At 45.6% G+C, this 23,334-nt stretch overlaps 1 protein-coding gene across 1 annotated transcript in view; it reads right to left on the bottom strand.

The window, feature by feature from the left end:
- LOC144498838 (glycogen [starch] synthase, muscle-like) overlaps window positions 1-23,334 on the bottom strand; it is a 103,073-nt gene that overhangs the window by 39,339 nt on the left and 40,400 nt on the right. The window contains exons 5-7 of the mRNA XM_078220585.1: window positions 19,527-19,671; window positions 17,487-17,604; window positions 7,021-7,141 (exon numbers count right to left, since the gene is read on the bottom strand). Coding sequence (XP_078076711.1) covers window positions 7,021-7,141; window positions 17,487-17,604; window positions 19,527-19,671 — 384 coding nt within the window. The remainder of the gene's footprint in view (window positions 1-7,020; window positions 7,142-17,486; window positions 17,605-19,526; window positions 19,672-23,334) is intronic.

A 23,334-nucleotide genomic window follows, 5' to 3' on the forward strand; every position in this document is an offset into this window, starting at 1 on the left:
AAACTTAAGCAAGGAGTAAGGAGGGCTAAAAGGGGTCACGAAAAATAATTGGCCAGCAGGATTAAGGAAAAGACTTTTTATACATATATAAAGAGCAAGATGGTAGTCAGGGAAAGGATTGGCCCACTCAAGGACAGGAATTCTATGCGTGGAGCCAGAGGAAATGGGTGAGGTATTAAATGATTACTTTGCGTCAGTATTCACCAAAGAGAAGAACTTGGTGGATGATGAATCTGGGAAAGGGTGTGTAGATAGTTTGAGTCATGTTGAGATCAAAAAGGAGGAGGTATTGGGGTTCTTGAGAAACATTAAGGTGGACAAGTCCCCAGGGCTTGATGGGATATACCCCAAAATACTGAGAGAGGCAAGAGAGGAAATTGCTGGCGTCTTGAGAGAAATCTTTGCATCCTCACTGGCTACAGGGGAGGTCATGAAGTGGAGATGCTGGCGTTGGACTGGGGTAAGCAGAGTAAGAAGTCTCACAACACCAGTTTAAAGTCCAACAGGTTTATTTGGCCACAAGGGAGGTCCCAGAGGATTGGAGAATAGCCAATGTTGTTCCTCTAAGAAGGGTAGCAAGAATAATCCAGGTAATTACAGGCCGGTGAGCCTCACATCAGTGGTATGGAAATTATTGGAGAGGACTTTTTGAGACAGGATTTACTCCCACTTGGAAATAAGTGGATGTATCAGTGAGAGGCAACATGGTTTTGTGAAGGGGAAGTCGTGTTTCATTAACTTAATCGAGTTTTTTGAGGAAGTGACAAAGATGATTGATGAGGGTAGGGCAGTGGATGTTGTCTACATGGACTTCAGTAAGGCCTTTGACAAGGCCCCTCATGGCAGGCTGGTACAGAAGGTGAAGCCGCATGGGATCAGAAATGAGCTGGCAAGATGGATACAGAACTGGCTCAGTCATGGAAGATAGAGGGTAGCAGTGGAAGGGTATGTTTCTGAATGGAGGGCTGTGACGAGTGGCATTCCTCAGGGATCAGTGCTGGGACCTTTGCTGTTTGTGTATATTAAATGATTTGGAGGAAAATGTAACTGGTTTGATTAGTAACTTTGCGGATGACACAAAGGTGGTGCTTTTGTGGATAGCGATGAGGACCAGAGGATACAGCAGGATATAGATCGGTTGGAGACTTGGGCGGAGAGATGGCAGATGCAGTTTAATCCGGACAAATGTGAGGTAATGCATTTTGGAAGGTCTAATACAGATAGGAAATATACAGTAAATGGCAGAACCCTTAATATTAATAGGCAGAGGGATCTCGGTGTACAGGTACACAGGTCACTGAAACTGGCAATGCAGGTGGAAAAGGTAGTCAAGAAGGCATACGGATTGCTTGCCTTCATTGGCTGGGCAATGAGTTTAAAAATTAGCAAGTCATGTTGCAGCTTTATAGAACCTTAATTGGGCCGCACTGAGAATATAGTGTTCAATTCTGGTCGCCACACTACCAGAAGGATGTGGAGGCTTTGGAGAGGGTACAGAAAAGATTTACCAGCATGTTGTCTAGTATGGAGGGCATTAGCTGTGAAGATGAGGTTGGAGAAACTTGGTTCGTTGTCACTGGAACGACGGAGGTTGAGGGGAGACCTGATAGAAGTCTACAAGATTATGAGAGGCATGGACAGAGTGGATAGTCAGAAGCTTTTTCCCAGGGTGGAAGTGTCAATTACTAGGGGGCATAGGTTTAAGGTGCGAGGGGCGAGGTTTAAAGGAGATGTACGAGGCAAATGTTTTTACATAGAGGGTGGTGGGTGCCTGGAACTCACTGCCAGGGAAGGTAGTGGAAGCAGATACGATAGTGATATTTAAGGGGCATCTTGACAAATACAAGAACAGGATGGGAATGGAGAGATATGGTCCCCGGAAGGATAGGGGGTTTTAGTTCAATTGGGCAGCATGGTCGGTGCAGGCTTGGAGGGCCGAAAGGCCTGTTCCTGTGCTGTAATTTTCTTTGTTCTATAACAAAAAGGCTAATTGGATGCTGGCCTTTAGATTCAGATGTCAAAAATCAAATGGGGTCGAAGTCATGCTTAGGCAATGCAAGACTCTAGTCAGACTGCACAGTAGTACTGTGAACCGTTCTGAACACCACACCTTGGAGAGGATATATTGACCTCGGAGGGAATGCAAAATGCAAACTCACTGGAACAATACCTGGATTGAAGAGTTAAATCAAGAACAGAGATTTTGGGTTGCCTTCTTGAAACTTGGAAAATTTAGTAAATTGATCAAAGTTTCAAGATATTAGGGGAAACAGATAAGGTTGATAAAGCCAAACTATTTCCACTGGATGGGGAATCCACAGATAGGGAACATAGCCTAAAAAATAGAGCCATGACTGAAATTAGGAAAACACTTTTCCATGCATAAGGTGGCAAAGGTTTGGAGAGCACTTTCGCAAACAACAGCTAATGCTAAGTCAGTGACTCATTTTATGTCTAAGATTAAAAGATTTTTGCTATCCAAAGGGATATGGAGCAAAGCTGGGTACGCCAAGGTAAGTCACAGATCAGCTATAATCTCAGTGAAAGGTGCAACAGAAGTTTAAATGGCTTACTCCTATTCTTTAGTTCCTAAACCAGACAAGAACTTTGTTCCTGATAGTTATCCAGCGCTGTCTATTGGAAATATAAAGTCGCCATAGTCCCAGATGACCATAGGCTGCTCTCCCCCTTGAGGAGGAGAGCTGACTGATGTTGATTTAACCTGAGGGTCACCACACCTCAGGGGAGGGGCAAGGTGGAGAAGGCGGGCCTTCATGAATAACCTCAACCAGTTGGCTTCGCTCTGCATCACCAACCAGGCGTCTAGCCAACTGAGGTAACAAACTCCCTCCGGTGAACGAGTCCTTTTGGCCACATCCCTGGACACTAAGGGGCAATCTATCATGGCCAATCCCCCAAACCTGGCACATCTTTGGACCATGGGAGGAAACCCACACAGACATGGGGAGAACATGCAAACTCCATACAATCGGCCAAGGCTGGAATTGAACACAAGTCCCCGGTGGTGTGAGGCAGCAGTATTAACCACTGTGCCGCCCTGAAATATGCAAATATAGATGGTGGGCATGATAAAAATCAGACTCAACTATCATTGTCATTCTTTAAAGGATAGATTTTAGGCTTGCTGTTGTTCCAAGGTCAGTAGTAGCTCATTTGAAATAAACATCGGTGGGAACATCGAGGCTCATGTATAAATAGTGGCCACTTGGGTGAGACACTGTGGCATACATTGTGACTGGTAGAACTTCACCCCGAGTCGCTGCCTTAGTTTGCACCAGAGCCTGGCACAAAGAGGGCATCATTTGCGGAACACATGGCCAAAGATGTCAGACCAAAGCTCTCTCTAAACCTGGCTTTGTATCTCATTTTCACAAAAACAAGGCTGTGGAATGCTAATGCTGCAGAGACTATGTCAACATTTAAGAATAGTTTAAATTGGTGTTTGAAGGAAAGGGAGATTGAAGAGATATGCTTTTTCCAATCCAACTATTTGGAAATTTCTTAAATATGCATCCAAATAAACTTTACTGCAAACTTATCACCCACAAATTTTTTTAAAAAAAATTCTTTGCAGTTGAACTTTCATAAGGGTCTTTGCAGGCCAACTCTTAATTGAAGTGCCAATATTATTATTAACAACGTGCACTTTTAGGCTCCTCCAAAGGCTCATTAGGTATCCTGTTGTCAGGTACTGGCAGTAAAGTCCCAGGGAATGCTCAGTCAGCGGATCTCAGTCCAGGCAGGACATGGTGCAGTGCAATTGGTTTCAGTGGCCTTAGGCAAGGGAGGAACAAAGGCAAACCAGCCAGGGTTCCCAGTCTGTCCCATGACACCCTACCAGAAAATGTTCAAGTGTGGAAAACAATAATGAGTTACCTTTCAGGTAACAGGACATCCTGATGACTGGGGGTGCCGGGGAGAAACTAAGCAGAAAGAGGTAGAAACATTGGGGAAAGCAAAGGAGATGCTGAAAACAGATTTGAAGAGGAACACTATGAGTCGGGACATAGCTTTTTCAATGAATTTTACTCCTATTCCATACTCCATGTGTAACTGAAACTGGCTTTGTTATTTCGAAAGTACCGTTGTCATTAAAACATAAACAAGAATAAATCCCGTGTGCAGTGTTTCAAATCATTAAAATCATAACTTAAGAAATATCGCTGGAGCTTGTACTAGCTGAGAGAAAATGTAAGTTTCTAATTGGTATCGGATGCAATTTTATTTAGTCTTTTCCTTCATTACCTATGGTCCTTTGTGGGCTATGGTTATTACCCTGTACCTGCTGGAAAAGACAAGGCTTTAAGGTAACCTAACCAAAAGTTTGGAAGTTACAAGCAGACAGATAAAGAAAAATAATCCCCAGTAAGCAAAGTTCAAAACCTGCAGGAAATCATTTAAAATTTTATACACAGAAAATTAGGAGGCGTAGAGAATAAGATATCAGGGATGGCAACTGAAACAAGTAGAAATTTATAGAATCATAGATCACAGAAGGGTGCCATTCGGCCCATTTTATCTGTGGCAGCTCTTTGAAAAAGTTATCCAACCAGTCCCATTCCCCCATAACCAGGTATTGTCCAAGGCATAGTTTAGCAACTCAGGAACTGATCTGAGCAAATGTCAATACCTTCAAGGTGAGGAAGAAAGTGAGAAGTTAAACATGTAGCTGCAACAAGTATCGAAGAAACAACACATTGGGGGCTGTGTCATCATTGTGTCAACCAAGTAAAAAGATGGCATTTCCTGCCATCTTGTGGCCAAACACTAGCAGGAGGCAATATCTAGAACTGCTTACAGAACAGGGAAGAGAGCTCACTGGGCACAAATAATCACCCACCCAGCAGCAAACTACAGCCCACCACTTTTGTTTTAAAACATACTTTTTTCTGGTTGGATCTCCCTAGATCAGTTTTCTCCTGCCTTTTTATAGCACCTCATGGTCCGGTAAATTCAGTGGACAGGTGTGCATAATCCTATTTCTGCCGAATAATCTATTGTAATTCTTAAAATTTGTACCAGCACTGAAGTTTAAGCTACAGCTCAGACTGCTATCGTCCATTAACCCCACCCCGCCACACTCCCGGATTTGCTAAATCACGTGACCATATCCCCATTAAAACCATTACTCTCTCACCCTAGTCATTCTTCCCCTATGCCCTCCCCCCCACTCCCCATCATTTCCCAAGTTCAGGGACACAGATCTGAGCTTTGATTGTGGACAACTAGTTTAACCACCTGGTTTAACCACTTATCACAGAATCTTAGGACCACATAAAGCATTATTGGGTGTAAACCTGCCCCTCTCATTTTCTTTTTAAAACCAACTGATTATTCAAAGATCATTCTAAGTATAAAGGTAATCCCCTGCTCCTCTTTTCAACCACAAACCCTCTTAAACAACCCTCTCGTACCTCTTCCACGTTCAACTTCAAATACAAGTGCCAGTGCAAGGAGCTCATGGATAATTTTGTCACAAAGATTGCAACCATCTGTTCAGCTGCCTCTTCCAATCCCCCCTCTTCTCCAGCCCACATCTCCCCTATTGTTCCAACTGCCCGAGCCTGGGAACCCATCTTTCTCCAGATTCTATCCCATCTCCTACTGAACTCTCTCCAAGCTCATCTTACCCATGGGCGCTCTTTCAAAAAATTCATCCGTGGGATGTGGGTGTCACTGGCCGGGCCAGCATTTATTGTCCATCTCTAAATCCTCTTGAACTGAGTGGCTTGCTGGACCACTTCAGAGAGCATTTAAGAGTCAATCTCATTGCTGGAGACCTGGAGTCACATGTAGGCCAGACCAGGTAAGGAAGGAAGATTTCTTTCCATTAAGGACATTAGTGAACCAGATCGGTTTTTATGACAATCGACAATGGTTTCATGGTCATCATTAGACTTTGAATTCCTGATTTTTTTTTTTAACTGAATTTCACCATCTGCTGTTGTGGGATTCAAACCTTGTTCCCCAGAGCATTACACTGGGTCTCTGAATAGTCCAGTGACAATACCATTAGATCATCACCTTCCCTCTTGCTACCTTAACCCTTTTCCCACTAAACTGACCCCCTTACTTCGCTTCTCAGCTATCACGTTAGTAGTTGTGGTTAATGATTCTCTGTCCTCAGCTACTGTCCTTTCCCTTGCCTCAAAAATACCACCCATGACTCCACTGTCCTTACAACTACCATCTGATCTCCAACCTCCTTTCCTCTCCAAAGTCCTTGAATGTGCTGTCAACTGTAAAATATGTGCCTGTTTTTTTCCAGCAATTCCATGTTTGATTCCCTCCAATCAGGTTTCCGCTGCCTCTACAATACAGAAACTCCCTTATCATAGCCGCATTCCATGTGTGACCCATTTTTTCTCATCTTTCTTAATCTGTCTGCAGCCTTCGACACAGATAATCACATCATCCACCTCAAATGCCTCTAACGGTTTAAATTTTATTTATTATTGTCACAAGTAGGCTTCATTAACACTGCAACGAAGTTACTGTGAAAATCCCCAAGTCGCCACACTCAGGCGTTCAGGTACACTGAGGGAGAATTTACCATGGCCAATGCACCTAACCAGCACATCTTTCAGACTGTGAGGGGAAACCAGAGCACCCGGAGGAAACCCACGCAGACACGGGGAGAATGTGCAGACTCCGCACAGACAGTGACCCAAGTCGGGAATCGAACCCGGGTCCCTGGCATTGTGAGGCAGCAGTGCTAACCATCATGCCACCCACATTCTTACCTATCAAACCATAGCCAGAGAATCAGCTGCAATGGTTTCTCTTCCTGCTCCCATATTTGTTGCCTCTGGTGTCCCCCAGGGATCCATCCCTGACCCACTCTCACTTTTCATCTACATGCTGCCCCTCTGTGACATCTGTTGAAGACTTAACGGCTGGTCACTTGTTTGCTGATCAAACTCAGCTCCAGACTCACAGCCGCCAACAAACAATCAGACAGGAAACAAAGGATGACCCATAATCGATTCAGCCTCTTACCTTGAGCAGATAATTTAGCCGAGCCAGAGCTTCCAGAAATACGTCAGCACCCTTATTCGAGAACTCGTATCTTCCTGCGATGAAAATGAACAAGGTCTTATCCAGGTCAAAGTTCAGGCATCTGGAGAAAAAGATTACAGGCACGCCAATAAAACAGGATGGAGGGGCATGCAGTACAATAGGTTAGCTACCAACATTTCACCTCTGGCACCTTGGCTCAACTCTACAGGATGAAAGTTTCCTTTCAACACAAAATGTTGGAAAATCTCAGCAGGCCTGACAACCTCTGTGGAGAGGGAATAGAGCCAACTTTTCGTGTTTGGGTGACCCTTCATCAGAGCTGCATAAAATAATGTATAAATGGCAGAACAAAGGTGCACAGTGTCAAAGGACAACCTGAGGAATATGGCAGATGGCCCTAGTGAGGTGGGCTGGGGGTGGGGGAGGGCGTGGCAAGAAACAAGATGGAAAGTGAAATTTGGAAGTGGATAAATGGAATGATAAGAAATGAAAATTTTAAATGTAGCCCCGACAAGGGGTCATCCAGACTCGAAACGTTGGCTCTATTCTCGCTCCACAGATGCTGTCAGATCAGCTGAGATTCTCCAGCATTTTCTGTTTTTCTTTCAGATTCCAGCAGCTGCCGTAATTTGCCTGTCTGAAGGTTTCCTGGGTCGGAGCTGATATCGTTTGGGAGAAGGATAATATCAACAATAAGATTAACCTGTTCCAGCGTTAGTAAATTATATTCATGAAAAGACTTGAGAGATGAAACGATTTTGACTGATGCAGAAAACACCAAGGAAATAATGCTTTTTAAAATTATGAAAAATGCTGGTTGAATGAAAGAGATGGACCACTTTCTCTGACTTAGTTAGTGACACAGGTTCACAGACTGCTTCGAATAAATTTATTTACATAAAGAATTACTGAGGCTCGGAATACTCTGAATGTGTCAGAACAGTTGAAGCAGAGATTACTGACTCTATTAACAGGAGAGCAGATAAAGATGCAGAGCTGCCAAAAGAAAACAGTAAGAAGTTTAACAACACCAGGTTAACTTCTTACTGCGTTTACCCCAGTCCAACGCCGGCATCTCCACATCAAGAAAAAGCAGGGCAGGAGGATTAACTTTAGAGCGCTTCTGCACAGGCACAATCTGGGAGCAAAATTAACCCCTCCCACCTGGCAAGAGCTTGGAAACTGCACAGTTAAAATTGCTACACTCACCCTCCAACGCTTTATTTAGGCAGAAAATGGCCCATCTAATTAATATGCTCAAATCAGGGTCATTGGCACCCTGTTGGTATTTGAAATTTTAAAATATTCATTTACGGAATGTGGGCATCACTGTCTAGGCCAGCATTTATTGCCCATCCCATCCTGTCTGTCAGAAGGTGGTGGCGAGATGCCTTCTTGAACCACTGCAGTCCCTGAGGTGTAGGTACACCCACAGTGCTGTTAAGAAGGAAATTCCAGGACTTTGACCCATCAACACTGAAGGGACGGTGATATATTTCCAAAGTCAGGCTGGTGAGTGACTTGAAGGGGAATCTCCAGGTGTTGGTGTTTCTAGGTATCTTCTACTCTTGTCCTTCGAGATGGTAGTGGTTTTGGGCTTGGAAGGTGCTGCCTAAGGAACTTTGCTGAATTCCTGCTGTGCATCTTGTAGATGGTACACACAGCTGCCACTGATAGTAGAATTAAATTCTTGATTTCTCGAGGAATTAAGGGCTATGGGGAGAGAGCGGGTAAATGGAGTTGAAATCAACCATGATTGAATGGTGGAGTGGACTCGATGGGCCGAATGGCCTTACTTCCGCTCCTATGTCTTATGGTCTTATGGTCTTATAGAGGGAGTGAATGTTTGTGAACGGGGTATCAATCTAGCGGACTTTATCCTGGATGGTGTCATGCTGCTTGAGTGTTGTTGGAACTGCACTTCTTCCCTGCTGCCATCAGACTTTTGAATGGACCTACCTCGCATTAAGTTGACCTTTCTCTACACCCTAGCTAAGACTGTAACACTACATTCTCCACTCTCTCCTTTCCTTCTCTATGCACGGTATGCTTTGTCTGTATAGTGCGCAAGAAACAATACTTTTCACTCGATACTAATACATGTGACAATAATAAATCAAAATCATTCCCCTCTCTCTCCCCCAAATGGGTCAAATGGCTTCTTCAGTTCTGTAAACTTCTGTGATACAATCGCTCCATTCAGTTCCCACCAATATGTGCCTGACACAATTTAATTTGGTGTTTGATTGGTAATCTTCCTCAAAAACCACAAAGTTGGCAGGTTTAGGAAGACAGATGAAAAAAAAAATTATATTGGTGCCCTAATGGCAGCTCTTATAAGATTGTTGTTGTGGTGCACCATTGAGGCAAAAGAATGTGATCTTTATTGGAATCATGCTGTGCCTGTCCTGGGCCTACTTGACACTGGTTACTTGAAGAGGAAAGATTCTCATTCTCTGTGCTAACATCCCTCAAAGATGCACAAAATTCATTTACATTTCCGTGGAATGCTCTCACTGTGTGTGTCCAGGACGGACATATTCCATGTCATTAAATTTTTATATGCAGAGTAATGGATATCTGGGAGTGACTCACAGGTTGGATGAGAAGTAGTTTATGACAATCACCTGAATTACTGGTGATGAAATTCACGTGCTTTTCATATTTCTAGCGACTGGTTTCTGCATTTGTAGCTCATACAGCAGCAGTTGTGTGAAGATGGTCTCTCGTATAGTGACGTTTCTGCACATACACAATATCATAATGCAGCAGAGCGTTTTCTCACTTCCCTTGGAAGGTTGTTGCTGGAACTTGTATCGAGTCACTGGGAGACATACCCAAGCTAAGCATGTGGCTCTCCCTCCGATTTCCATTCTTTGGTATTTATCCCCACTGCCGTGGTTGTACCCTAGATGTTGGGAACACACTTTCCCAATCCAAAAAATCACCAGGAAAAAGGGTATTATGTGAATTTAAATCATTTTTATATTTTGAAAGAATGCAGCTTTGTAAACCATCAGGGGGGCTGTGGAAGCTCAGATATAACAACAGACCAGCAGGGCATAAATCTTTGTCTGATCTTTTGAACAGAAGTTTCCGGGCCTTCCTCGAGTGGGAAGCTTGGCAGTTGGGGGTCATTAATTTAGCAGAAGGCCAAACATCAGTTTGTCGACCACGGGATGAACTTTTGCAATCAAGTTCTCAGAACCTGAAAGGCAGGTTGAGCTTCTTAACGTACAGAATCCAGAAGCTCTTTTGCATGTATTTGCATGTCAGGCATGCTCATTAGAAGCCCTCCGCCCCACCCCCCTTCCGCCTTCCAAATTAAGTTCTGTACCAGTGAGAAATTTGTATGCTCACTTTTACAATTGCAGTGAAGTGTCATACATCTGGCAAGGTCGGCTTCTTAAATAATATCTCCTTCCTGGACTTTGAAGTGAGCAGCCGCTGCTTTGGCCTTCATGGGGACCAATCACAAATATTAGCCTCTTGATTAAGATTGGATGCCAGGAGTCCAAACTGTTTGAAGGCCAAGCCAGGCGGATAGGGTCAGAGCTGCAGGTTGGGGTAAAGGCCTAACCAGGAGGATAGGGTCAGAGCTGCAGGTTGGGGTAAAGGCCTAAACAGGGGGGTAGGGTCAGTGCTGCAGGGTGGGATAAAGGCCTAAACAGGGGAGTAGGGTCAGTGCTGCAGGGTGGGATAAAGGCCTAAACAGGGGGGTAGGGTCAGTGTTGGAGGGTGGAGTGAAGGCTGGGCCGGGGGGGTAGGGTCAGTGTTGGAGGGTGGAGTGAAGGCTGGGCCAGGGAGGTAGGGTCAGTGTTGCAGGGTGGAGTGAAGGCTGAGCCGGGGGGTAGGGTCAGTGTTGCAGGGTGGGGTGAAGACTGGGCCAGGGGGGTAGGGTCAGTGTTGCAGGGTGGAGTGAAGGCTGGGCCAGGGGCGTAGGGTCAGTGTTGCAGGGTGGAGTGAAGGCTGGACCAGGGAGGTAGGGTCAGTGTTGCAGGGTGGGGTGAAGACTGGGCCAGGGGGGTAGGGTCAGTGTTGCAGGCTGGAGTGAAGGCTGAGCCGGGGGGGTAGGGTCAGTGTTGCAGGGTGGGGTGAAGGCTGAGCCGGGGGGGGTAGGGTCAGTGTTGCAGGGTGGAGTGAAGGCTGAGCCGGGGGGGTAGGGTCAGTGTTGCAGGGTGGAGTGAAGGCTGGGCCGGGGGGGGGTAGGGTCAGTGTTGCAGGGTAGAGTGAAGGCTGAGCCAGGAAGAATAAGCTCCTGATACTTATTCTTGATTATTTTGTTCACAATCCTTTGCTGGGTTGTACGCCACACACGGCTCCTTATTTGTGGCACACATTTTAGTTTGCTCTCGTGTAGCTTGATTTATGACAGCTGAATTAAATTTCACTGCTTGCTGGTGGTGTGACCTTTCACGTGTGCTGAACTATGCTGACATTCAGATCCCTCACATCAAATGTGCGCATTAGAATCTGCACATGCTATCCCCCTCCATTCTCCTGCAGGTTCAGGCATCTGTAAATAGAAATGAAATGTTTCCCAAGCCCTGACAAAGTCTGTATGGACGGCACATTGAAAGCAACAGAATTTTTCACCTCCAGAGGGATGTATTCATGTCACCCTCACACCAGCTCCCGATGGGGAGTTGAGTTTGCAGAGAGCTCTTTCAGCGTTATGGGTGCACAGGGAAGAGGAGCATGAGTGGACTATTCGGCTCCACAAGATTGCTCCTCCGTGCACCTTGATCAGGGAAGGACTTGTGATCCATCCTCAATCATCATCACTCTCAGTAACCCCGTATCCCTTGACATCTTTATCATCCCAGAGAGTCAGTGCAGACTTGATTTGCTGAATGGCACTGGAGCGATTCTATGATCCCAAAAAGTATTAAAGTACCTTTGGAGTCCACTCAATGACAGTGCCTCACTGCACTATGGGGTGTGGAGGCTAAAGCATTCACGATCCTCCAATAGCAAAACATCCTCCATCTCATCATCAGATGGCCTTGGTATGACTGCCAGGGAGGTAGGGGCAGTATTGCAGGGTGGAGTGAAGGCTGAGCCAGGAGGGTAGGGTCAGAGTTGCAGGATGGGGGGGGAAGGCTGGGCCAGGGAGGTAGGGTCAGTGTTGCAGGGTGGAGTGAAGGCTGGACCAGGGAGGTAGGGTCAGTGTTGCCGGGGGGGGTGAAAGCTGGGCCTGGGGGGGGTGGGGTAGGGTCAGTGTTGCAGTGTGGAGTGAAGGCCGAAGCAGGGAGCTAGGGTCAGTGTTGCCGGGTGGGGTGAAGGCTGGACCAGGGAGGAGGGTCAGTGTTGCAGGGTAGAGTGAAGGCTGAGCCGGGGGGGGGTAGGGTCAGTGTTGCAGGGTGGGGTGAAGACTGGGCCGGGGGGGTAGGGTCAGTGTTGCAGGGTAGAGTGAAGGCTGAGCCAGGAAGAATAAGCTCCTGATACTTATTCTTGATTATTTTGTTCACAATCCTTTGCTGGGTTGTACGCCACACACGGCTCCTTATTTGTGGCACACATTTTAGTTTGCTCTCGTGTAGCTTGATTTATGACAGCTGAATTAAATTTCACTGCTTGCTGGTGGTGTGACCTTTCACGTGTGCTGAACTATGCTGACATTCAGATCCCTCACATCAAATGTGCACATTAGAATCTGCACATGCTATCCCCCTCCATTCTCCTGCAGGTTCAGGCATCTGTGAATAGAAATGAAATGTTTTCCAAGCCCTGACAAAGTCTGTATGGACGGCACATTGAAAGCAACAGAATTTTTCACCTCCAGAGGGATGTATTCATGTCACCCTCACACCAGCTCCCGATGGGGAGTTGAGTTTGCAGAGAGCTCTTTCAGCGTTATGGGTGCACAGGGAAGAGGAGCATGAGTGGACTATTCGGCTCCTCAAGATTGCTCCTCCATGCACCTTGATCAGGGAAGGACTTGTGATCCATCTCCAATCATCATCACTCTCAGTAACCCCGTATCCCTTGACATCTTTATCATCCCAGAGAGTCGGTGCAGACATGATTTCCTGAATGGCACTGGAGCGATTCTATGATCCCAAAAAGTATTAAAGTACCTTTGGAGTCCACTCAATGACAGTGCCTCACTGCACTATGGGGTGTGGAGGCTAAAGCATTCACAATCCTCCAATAGCAAAACATCCTCCATCTCATCATCAGATGGCCTTGGTATGACTGCCAGGGAGGTAGGGGCAGTATTGCAGGATGAGCTGAAGGCCGGGCCAGGGGGGGGTAGGGTCAGTGTTGCAGCGTGGGCTGAAGGCCAGGCCAGGGGGGTAGGGTCAGTGTTGCAGGGTGGAGTGAAGGTCGGGCCAGGGGGGTAGGGTCAGTATTGCAGGATGAGCTGAAGGCCGGGCCAGGGGGGGTAGGGTCAGTGTTGCAGCGTGGGCTGAAGGCCAGGCCAGGGGGGTTGGGTCAGTGTTGCAGGGTGGAGTGAAGGTCGGGCCAGGGGGGTAGGGTCAGTGTTGCAGAGTGGAGTGAAGGCCAGATCGGGGGGGTCGGATCAGTGTTGCAGGGTGAGGTGAAGGATGGGCCGGGGGGTAGGGTCAGTGTTGCAGGGTGGGGTGAAGAGTCATTCTGGACACCCCAGGCAGGTTAAACATCTTTCTTTCCTACATGAACCCTCATCGTTCAGCCCATAGGCCCCTTCTACCCAATCTCACCTCATGGATAATATGCTGGTCCTTTAATGATGACTGGTGCACTTTGGTTGCAATCCCTTTATAAGGAGATGAGCAGGCTATACAATTCTCCATGTGTGGTCTCACAAAGGCTGCATACGCACCTCTTTGATCTTGCATTCAATCCCTCTTGCAGTCAAGGCCAACTTTCCCATTGCCTCCTCACTTGTAGCCTTCTCCTGCTCAGTATTACATTTGAATAAGGAGAGCCAGAAACAACTGAACGTGCAAACCCCATCATTCTTCTAACATCCAGGGAAGCCTCTGTTTTTCTATTCTTCAGCCCACAGTAGAAAGCTTGCCACTTCTAACCCTCAAACTGTATCCACAATGTTCCATACCACCCACATAGTCTGTTTAATTCCCCTTCAGGTCTCTTTGTATCCAGCTCACATCAGGGCAACAGCAGCACGAGATACAATGACTCTGTTGTACCCTCTCCGCTCAGAACCTGGCAATCTATATGACTTCAAGATGCGTGCCCAGGCCTTAAATTCCCAAATCGGCCAGTGTTCAAGCCTGCTCATGTTGGAATATTCAGTCATCTCAATGTTACTAATGTGATAGAAATTACTCTAGGAGGACATGATCAGACCCTGATGGGGACCACGTTCCACACTCTTTAATGCCCTGTGACCATTGAAGCAACCAGCACCAAGATGGGAATCCAGGAGACTTCCAAACAGTGCAAGTGAACACCTATTTACAAGTGTTTATCCAATGTTTGTATGCCTGTGTGCCTTCAAAACTTCTTTATCTTTCTTTTTCTACAATCACACCTAGGTGCCATCCTAAAAACCACAACCAGCTTTGGCGGATGTTCTCTGGTGGCTCTGAGCCGAGAGGGCAGTGCTTGTTAATGGTGTCCGTCTGACCTGTTGGGTTTAATGCATCTGGCATGCACTGGCAGAGGGGAGGTGGACCAACATGGCATCCTTGCAATGTCCTGGGCTGAAGCCCCCAGAGTACCAGGCTGGCACTCCTCTTCCCTGAGTGCCCAATTGAGGAGGGAGGGGAGGGGGGGGGGGGGGGGGGGGGGTCACGGTGCCCATGCTGCTCTCACCGACCCACTTCTGCACTGCACCATGGCTAGTGCAACAGAGTACAGGTCAGACCGCATATCCACTGCGTATTCTGCTGGAGCTGGGTCTCCAAGGCGGCCGACCCCCTTTCCATGGAGGCAAACAAACGCTCACATGCTGCAGCCATGACAGCAGCTAGAATGTTGACAGATTGTTCCAGCCTTCTGCACTGCTGGGCAGTTCTGTTGTGGTCTCCATGGGTGCTAATCTCCAGCCAGGCCACCTTTATCAGAAGGGGTGGGACGGCGGGGGGGGGTTGCTGCCATCTGTGGGAAACAGGATCGCCCATTTTTCCTGGACAGCGCAGAGGAGAACCGGCATCATTGAATCATGGGACTAAAGGTTGTCTGTGATATTCTGATTGATACAGAATCCGGAGCCCCAGATTCCACCGAGTGAATGGCTGTCCGGATGCCCCCATGAGATAAGAGTGGGAATGGTGACTTTCGGCCCACTCTTGGCTGTGCCCCTCGCACATGTATATGTAATGAGCTGAACAGCATGGGATTGTGCGTGCCGACTGTCCCAGCCTTGAGCGGAAATTGCTCTCATTTCTGCTCCCACCACCCAATTTGTATTGTATTCCACAATAGTAGGTACTTCCTCTTGTGTCTGTACTTTGCACGAAGTAGTTAATTTGTGAACATCCAGGAGCTCCACCCTCAAAGTAAAACAAACCAAACTAATTCTGAGTGCTGTGTCAATAATGTGGAGAGAAAGATCAATAGCACCCTGTAACATCAGGTGGTACAATGCCCTTTCAATGCCAGTGCAATGTGCTGAAAAACACGGACTGTCAGAGGAGGAAATTCAAATTTGCTCCATGATTTCCCTCCCACGACCAGTTTTTGATCTCGGCCAACAGATTAAAATATAAAGATTGATTTACATTTACCTTCATGCCTGCAGGAGATTTCAAAGTGCTTAACAGCCAATGAACAACTCTTTTGAAGCATTGTCACTATGGTGACATAGGAACCACAACACCCAAATTCTACACCACAAGCACCCACAAACAGTCACTGTTAATCACCAGATAATGACCAGTCCAAAGATGTGCGGGTTAGGTACATTGGCCATGCTCAATTGCCCCTTAATGTCCCGGGATGCATAGGTTAGAGGGATTAGCGGGGTAAATACGTGGGCTTACGGGGATAGTGCCTAGGTGGGATTGTTGTTGACGCAGACTCGATGGGCCGAATGGCCTCCTTCTGCACTCTAGTGTTTCTATGAGAGAATCTGTTTTTCTGGGATGATGATTGAGGGATAAATATTGGATAGTCTGCCAGAGAGAATATACCTGCTCTTCTTTAAAAGTGTGTCCTGGGCCTTTGACATCCACCTCTGCAGGCAGATGGAGTCTCAGTATAATTTCTCATCGTATGTTGTATGAGGAACGGTTGAGGACTCTGGGTCTGTACTCGTTGGAGTTTAGAAGGATGAGGGGGGATCTTATTGAAATTTACAGGATACTGCAAGGCCTGGATAGAGTGGATGTGGAGAAGATGTTTCCACAAGTAGGAAAACTAGAACCAGAGGGCACAACCTCAGGCTAAAGGGACGATCCTTTAAAACAGAAATGAAGAGGAATTTTCAGCCAGAGAGTTGTGAATCTGTGGAACTCTTTGCCGCAAAAGGCTGTGGAAGCCAGGTCACTGAGTGTCTTTAAGATAGAGGTAAATAGATTCTTGATTAAAAGGGGGGTCAGGGGTTATGGGGAAAAGGCAGGAGAATGGGGATGAGAAAAATATCAGCCATGATTGAATCGTGGAGCAGACTTGATGGGCCGAGTGGCCTAATTCTGCTCCTATATCTTATGGTCTTATCTGAAAGACATCACCTCTGACAATGCAATGCTCCCTCAGCACAGCACAGGACTGTCAGCCTTGATTCTCATGCTTAAATCCTGGAGTGGGACTCGAGAACCTTGTCACTCAGAGGTGAGCGTGCTACCAAATGAGCCACAACTGGAAAATGCAGGTGGGTGTAAGAGGAAGAAGCAACCATGACCACACTGGTCACCTTAGGCTACATCTGTGCCGCACTGGCTGAAAGAGACAGATCCTGAATGTTTCTTCTCATTATATAACTGGCCTCACTGTACTCTGTGCTCACTACATCAAAGGGAAAAGAGATGTCTTGCTGCTCGATGATACCTATTTACAACACCCTCACCCCCATACAGAATCAGTATAAATATTATTATTTTACATGATAAGATGAGGCCTATTCCAAGTGACAATCTCAGCAAGGTGGAGGCAGCGGTGAGGGAAATACAGTGAGGCCCTGTATATATACAGGGCCTGTCTATAACCCTGGGCTATATACAGGTCTATAGACCTGTATAGTCCTACAGGCAAGGACTGTAGCAATGCCATATGACACCTTTCTAACTGCACTGGAACGATACCAGCTAAAACGGTTAACAGCTAAAATGATTCCCAAAGAAAATGCCAGCTTAAATCATTGGAATACGTGGAGCAGTAGCTTTCAGATATCTCAACATTATTTTTGAGCAAGTGTTCCCGAAAGGGTTCTTGGGGAGATTTTGTTCCACGTTTGAGTTAATATTCTCTTTCCCCGTCATCTCCAGTACAACACAAAATGAGAGCAATTCCCCCTCCTCGCACTGTGCCCCAGGTTTAAGTTTTGAATTTACCCATAGAAGTGCCCGCGGACAAACTCCTGGATGTGACTTTTACTGCGTGCGTGTAGATTCTGGAATTCGTGCATGGCGGAGAACTTCTTTATGTTGAGGCCATTGGGAGTGACCACATCTGAATAACAGAGAAAAAAAAATCAACTTTAAAACACATGCACAGAAAATGCAGACCAGCAGAAATCTGTAGTTGTGATGGAGAAGATTGTTGTGACTAATACAACGGACTGGTTTGCTCTGTGTTGCCAGCTTTTGCAGTATTTATGCTTTAATATGATTGGAAGGTGGAGATGCTGGTGTTAGACTGGGGTGGGCACAGTAAGAAGTTTCACAACACCAGGTTAAAGGCCAACAGGTTTATTTGGAATCACGAGCTTTCGGAGCACTGCCCCTTCATCAGGTGAGTCACTTTAACCTGGTGTTGAGACTTCCATGTGATTAGTCCATGGCGGTCCAACAGGACCAAAATACTGCGGATGGGGAAGTCCAAGTGAAAACAGGAATGGCTGGAAATACTCACAGCAGGTCTGGCAGTATCCATGGAGAGAGAAAGATTTAACTTCTGATTGGTAATTTTACAAAAGTCATCTGAAACATTAACTTTATTTCCAGCATTTTCTGTTTTTATGACAATGAATATTAACATATTTTTAAATCAAAGGAAATTCTCCTTTGTGTCCAATCCAGCTACAGGTAAGGAAAGTAACAGTTTCAACCACAGGTTTGTGCTGGGTTAGCTGGTCTCAGTTATACTGGTGGCAAGGTGCTAGAATTGGACTCTTTTGCCCAATGACTGGGTTGAGAGAGAAAATCAGAGTGAAAAGTACAGAAAATTGCTGGAAAAAGTAAAAGTAAAGTTTATTTATTAGTCACAAGTAAGGCTTACATTAACACTGCAGTGAAATTACTGTGAAATTCCCCGAGTCACCACACTCCGGCACCTGTTCGGGTCAATGCACCTAACCAGCAGGTTTTTCAGACTGTGGGAGGAACCGGAGCACCCAGAGGAAACCCATGCAGACACGGGGAGAACATGCAAACTCCACACAGACAGTGATCCAAGCCGGGATTCGAACCTGGGTCCCTGGCGCTGTGAGGCAGCAGTGCTAACCACTGTGCCATCATGCCGCCCATGTGTCTAACTCTAATGTCTCAACTTCAGTTGAGGACAAAATCAGACTCAGTTGTGATTCCTCACTTCTGCTCAATAACCTACCAACATTCACTCTGTAGGCACATTAATCAGCGAGGTGATAGCGTACTGGTATTGTCAATTGACTAGTAATCCAGAGATCTAGGGTAAAGCTCTGGGGACCTGGGTTCAAACCATGGCAGATGGTGAAATTTTAATTCAATAAACCATTGTTTTTTTTTTAGAAACCCTACAGTACAGAAAGAGGCCATTCGGCCCATCGAGTCTGCACCGACCACAATCCCACCCAGGCCCTACTCCCATATCCCTACATATTTACCTACTAATCCCTCTAACCTATGCATCTCAGGACACTAAGGGCAATTTTTAGCATGGCCAATCAACCTAACCCGCACATCTTTGGACTGTGGGAGGAAACCGGAGCACCCGGAGGAAACCCACGCAGACACGAGGAGAATGTGCAAACTCCACACAGACAGTGACCCAAGCCGGGAATCGAACCCAGGTCCCTGGAGCTGTGAAGCAGCAGTGCTAACCACTGTGCTACCGTGCCGCTGTAAAAACCTAACTGGTTCACTAATGCTCCTGAGGGAAGGAAATCTGGCCTGGCCTACATGTGACTCCAGCTCGACTGCAATGCAGTTGACCTTTAAATGTCTGAGGTCGAGCAGGTTATTCAGTTCAAGGGCAATTAGGGATGGGCAATAACTGCCGGCCCAGCCAGCGATGTCCACATCCAATGAATGAATTTTAAAAATACGTTGCTTCCTCAAGTTGCTTCCCCAAGACCACCCTTTTCTGGAGGGCTGAGAGATCTCATAGGTCAGTACATTTAGGAGAGATGGGGGAAAATCTGTCAAGTTCAATAGTGATTCAGGTGAACTCACCTGGTTTGCGTTTGAGCAGATGTTCAGCCTCCATGGCTGTTATCTCCGACACAGTGGTGAACACGTGAGCGCAATGAATCGCGGCCCGTTCCATGCAGTACCGATGGTAAATCTGCCGTGCACCGGCCTCTTTGTCAACATCAAACTGTTTCAAGAGAGGAAACAAGCTATGAAGTCAATGCATAGTTTTGAATAACAAAAAAAACATGAGGAAAATCATGGATCGAGAAAATCTGAAATTGAAATGGAAAATAATGGACTGAAGCAGAAGATGAAGGACTGGGAGAGAGAAGCTGGGTCCATTGATTCAATCAAACTGAACAATCAAACCCTCCCTTACCTGTCCAACCCAGTCTTGCAATCTTCAAGTAGTTGGCATTCCCAACATAAAAAATCCCTTTCACTGGCTTTGAATCTCTATCTTCTACAACTAATGATGTCTGAAAGACATGCTGGTTAAGTGCAATGGCCATGCTAAATCAGATCAGCCATGATCTTATTGAATGGCGCGGCAGGCTCGAGGGGCTAGATGGCCTACTCCTGCTCCTATTTCTTATGTTCTTAAATTCTCCCTCAGTGTACCCGAACAGGAGTGTGGCAACTTGAGGATTTTCACAGTAACTTCACTGCAGTGTTAATGTAAGCCTATTTGTGACATTAATAAATAAACAAATAAATAAAAGGGGCGAAGACAGTCCAATCAATGGAGAGAAGAAATTGGACATTGAAATGCTTTAACCGATTAATAGTCCAACAAAACATTATCGGGGTGATTTTGTTCTTCATGTAGCAAAACAAAATTCTAATTTTGATTACAAAATCAAAACTCTGCAGATGTTGAAAATCTGAAATAAAAACCACAGATGCTGGAAATATGCAGCAGGTCTGGCAGCATCTGAAGAGATAGAAACAGAGTGAACCTTTGAGGTCAATGATCTTTCATTAATCCGCTAATTTGGACTGCCTGATTTTATACCCACCTGAATCCCTAGCTAGCACTCAATTTTCCAGTCTGATCTAATGTGCATAGTTATTTACAAGACCCAGAGAGTGGGTTAAATCGAGGGACAACACAACTGATAGGAGAGGAAAACTGAGTAAACCAAATTTCAATTAACTGTTTTATACTCTTCAGCCAATTAATGTCCATCCTGAACTCTCATAGTTTTCAGTTCAATTAAAGTTTGTGGAAAGCATTAAAGGGCTACCCAACAACCTTTGCCAAGATTGAAGGGATTGAGGGACCAAGTCAAAGGGATTTACATACAGAAATCATTAAACGTAGCAAAACAAGTTGATAAAGCTGCTAAAGAAAGCAAACAGGAACACTGATGTATTAGTTGAGTGTGGGAAATGTCCGTTAAGGGCAACACAGCAGAGTAAGGGTCACATGGTTTACTCAGCCAATCAGGGTTCAGTGTGGAATCACCACATGATGAGACAGGCTCCTGGGCAAGGAGACATTTTGGGAGCTGGCTACAGCCATGAGGCTGCTGTACAATTCTTCTTATTAATAAATCTTTTTGTGTTTCTAATGGAGTCGGTGAAAGTGCATCAATACATCTGGCAACAAGGATAAATTATCCTGACACTACTCTGGCCTGACACCTGAGAGTATCTTGTTTTAATCGATGTCTGAAAACAAATACTCATCAAAGTTCCTTTCTTTGGATAAATAGATCCATTTGACTCCTCCACAGAGGACTGAACACAATACGCTGAGCTCCTTGCGCATAATTTCCAAGCAAATGAAATAGGGAGAAGGCAAAACGCAAAGCAACTCTCCTAAGCATTTGTGGAACTCAGACCTATAACCATATTTGCAGCTTTTCAGCCCCAAGAGTGGCTGACGCCAAATCATGTTGTAAGCTTGTGGATTTAGTGAAGGCTCATTGCAACCTCAACCATCAGTCGAGATTCTAATTTAATTTGAGTGAGAGAGTCCCAGGCAAATTGATTGCACTTTACATCACTAAACTGAAGCAATTATTAGAGTGTTGTGATTTTAGAACCACACTAAATAACATGTTATGAGATAGGTTAGTTAGTGGCGTGAACAACAACGGTATTCAACACGATTGCTTGCAGAAGGAGCTGCAAAAAGGCAAACAATTTCAGCCAGCAACAAAAAAGGTACAGAGTAGACAATCAATAATGTTTAAAGTGGAATGTTACCAATGTGGAGGTAACCACATTCATGAATCATGTTGGTTTAAGGAGACTGAGGTTTTATTGTCACAAAAGAGGACATTTGATAAAGCAGTGCAGAGCTCAGTCAAGATTGCTGAGTAATTGATTAACTAAGATGTTACAAGTATTTGGAAGAGTCCAGCACCCGTGATTCTGGTATTCACTCTTTGTTTAATCTAAAAACAGGCAAGATAGACCCTATTACTGTAATGCTCTGAGTAAATGGGAAGCCTCTTAAGATGGAAGTGGATACAGCGGCATCAGTCACTGTGATGGGCGAGCATTCATTTTAGTACCTAAGAGAAGGAGTCCAGCCATTGAACTTGAAGAGCACTTCTGCCAAGTTGAAGACCTATATGGGAGAAACTAAAAGGCATCACAATGGCACGTGTAAGCGATGGACAACAGTCTACCCAGTTAGAGTCATAGTCATAGAGGTTTACAGCATAGAAACAGGCCCTTCGACCCAACTTGTCCATGCCGCCCTTTTTTTTTAAACCCCTAAGCTCGTCCCAATTGCCCACATTTGGCCCATATCCCCTTATACCCATGTAACTATCTAAACGCTTTTCAAAAGACAAAATTGTATCCGCCTCTACTACTACCTCTGGGAGCTTGTTCCAGCCACTCACCACCCTGTGTGTGAAAAAATTGCCCCTCTGGACATTTTTGTATCTCTCCCCTCTCAGCTTAAACCTATCCCCTCTAGATTTAGACTCCCCTACCTTTGGGAAAAGATATTAACTATCTAGCTGATCTATACCCCTCATTATTTTATAGACCTCTAGAAGGTAAGCCCTCAGCCTCCTACGCTCCAGAGAAAAAATCCCCAGTCTATCCAGCCTCTCCTTATAACTCAAACCATCAAGTCCCGGGAGCATCCTAGTAATCCCAGTGGTAATAGTGATGGGTGAAGGATCAAGCCTTTTTGGCTGTGATTGGCTTAAAGAAACCAAGGTGAATTGGGCCAAGAATTTTCAAGTACAGGAAGGGGGCGATGCCTGAACTGATAAGAAAATAAGAGAGTGTCTTCTGTGATGAATTAGACAAAATCAAAGGGCTGCAAGCTAAGATTTATATGGATCCACAGGCGACTTCCCGATTCTTTAGGGCAAGATCAGTACCATATGCCTTATGAGAGAAAGTGAATACTGAGATAAACAGGTTAGAAGAACTAGGTATTATCCAGCCAGTACAGTTCTCAGAATGGACAGCATCTATTGTCCCCACATTGAAACAGGACAAGACCATTCACATTTGCGGCAATTATAAACTCTCAGTTAACCAGGCTGCCAAGCTGGATAAATATCCAACCCCGAGAATTGAAGACCTGCATGCAAGGCTGGTAGCTGGTCAATTTTACATAAAGCTGGATATGAGTCACCCACACCACAATAAACATACACAAAGGCCTGCTCCAGTACATGCGCCTGCCTTTTGGCACGTCTTCAGCATGTGCAATATTCCAAAAGGCAATGGGGAGATTGCAAAGGGGCTACCGCAGATTGTAGATACCATGATGATGTCCTTATAACTGGATTGACAGAGACTGAGCATTTCGCAAACTTAGAGGGGCATTAGATATCCAGCAGCCAGAGTTCACCTTGCCATCTTGCTC

This window comes from Mustelus asterias, chromosome 9 (assembly GCF_964213995.1).
Source record: "Mustelus asterias chromosome 9, sMusAst1.hap1.1, whole genome shotgun sequence".
Classification (NCBI taxonomy): domain Eukaryota; kingdom Metazoa; phylum Chordata; class Chondrichthyes; order Carcharhiniformes; family Triakidae; genus Mustelus; species Mustelus asterias.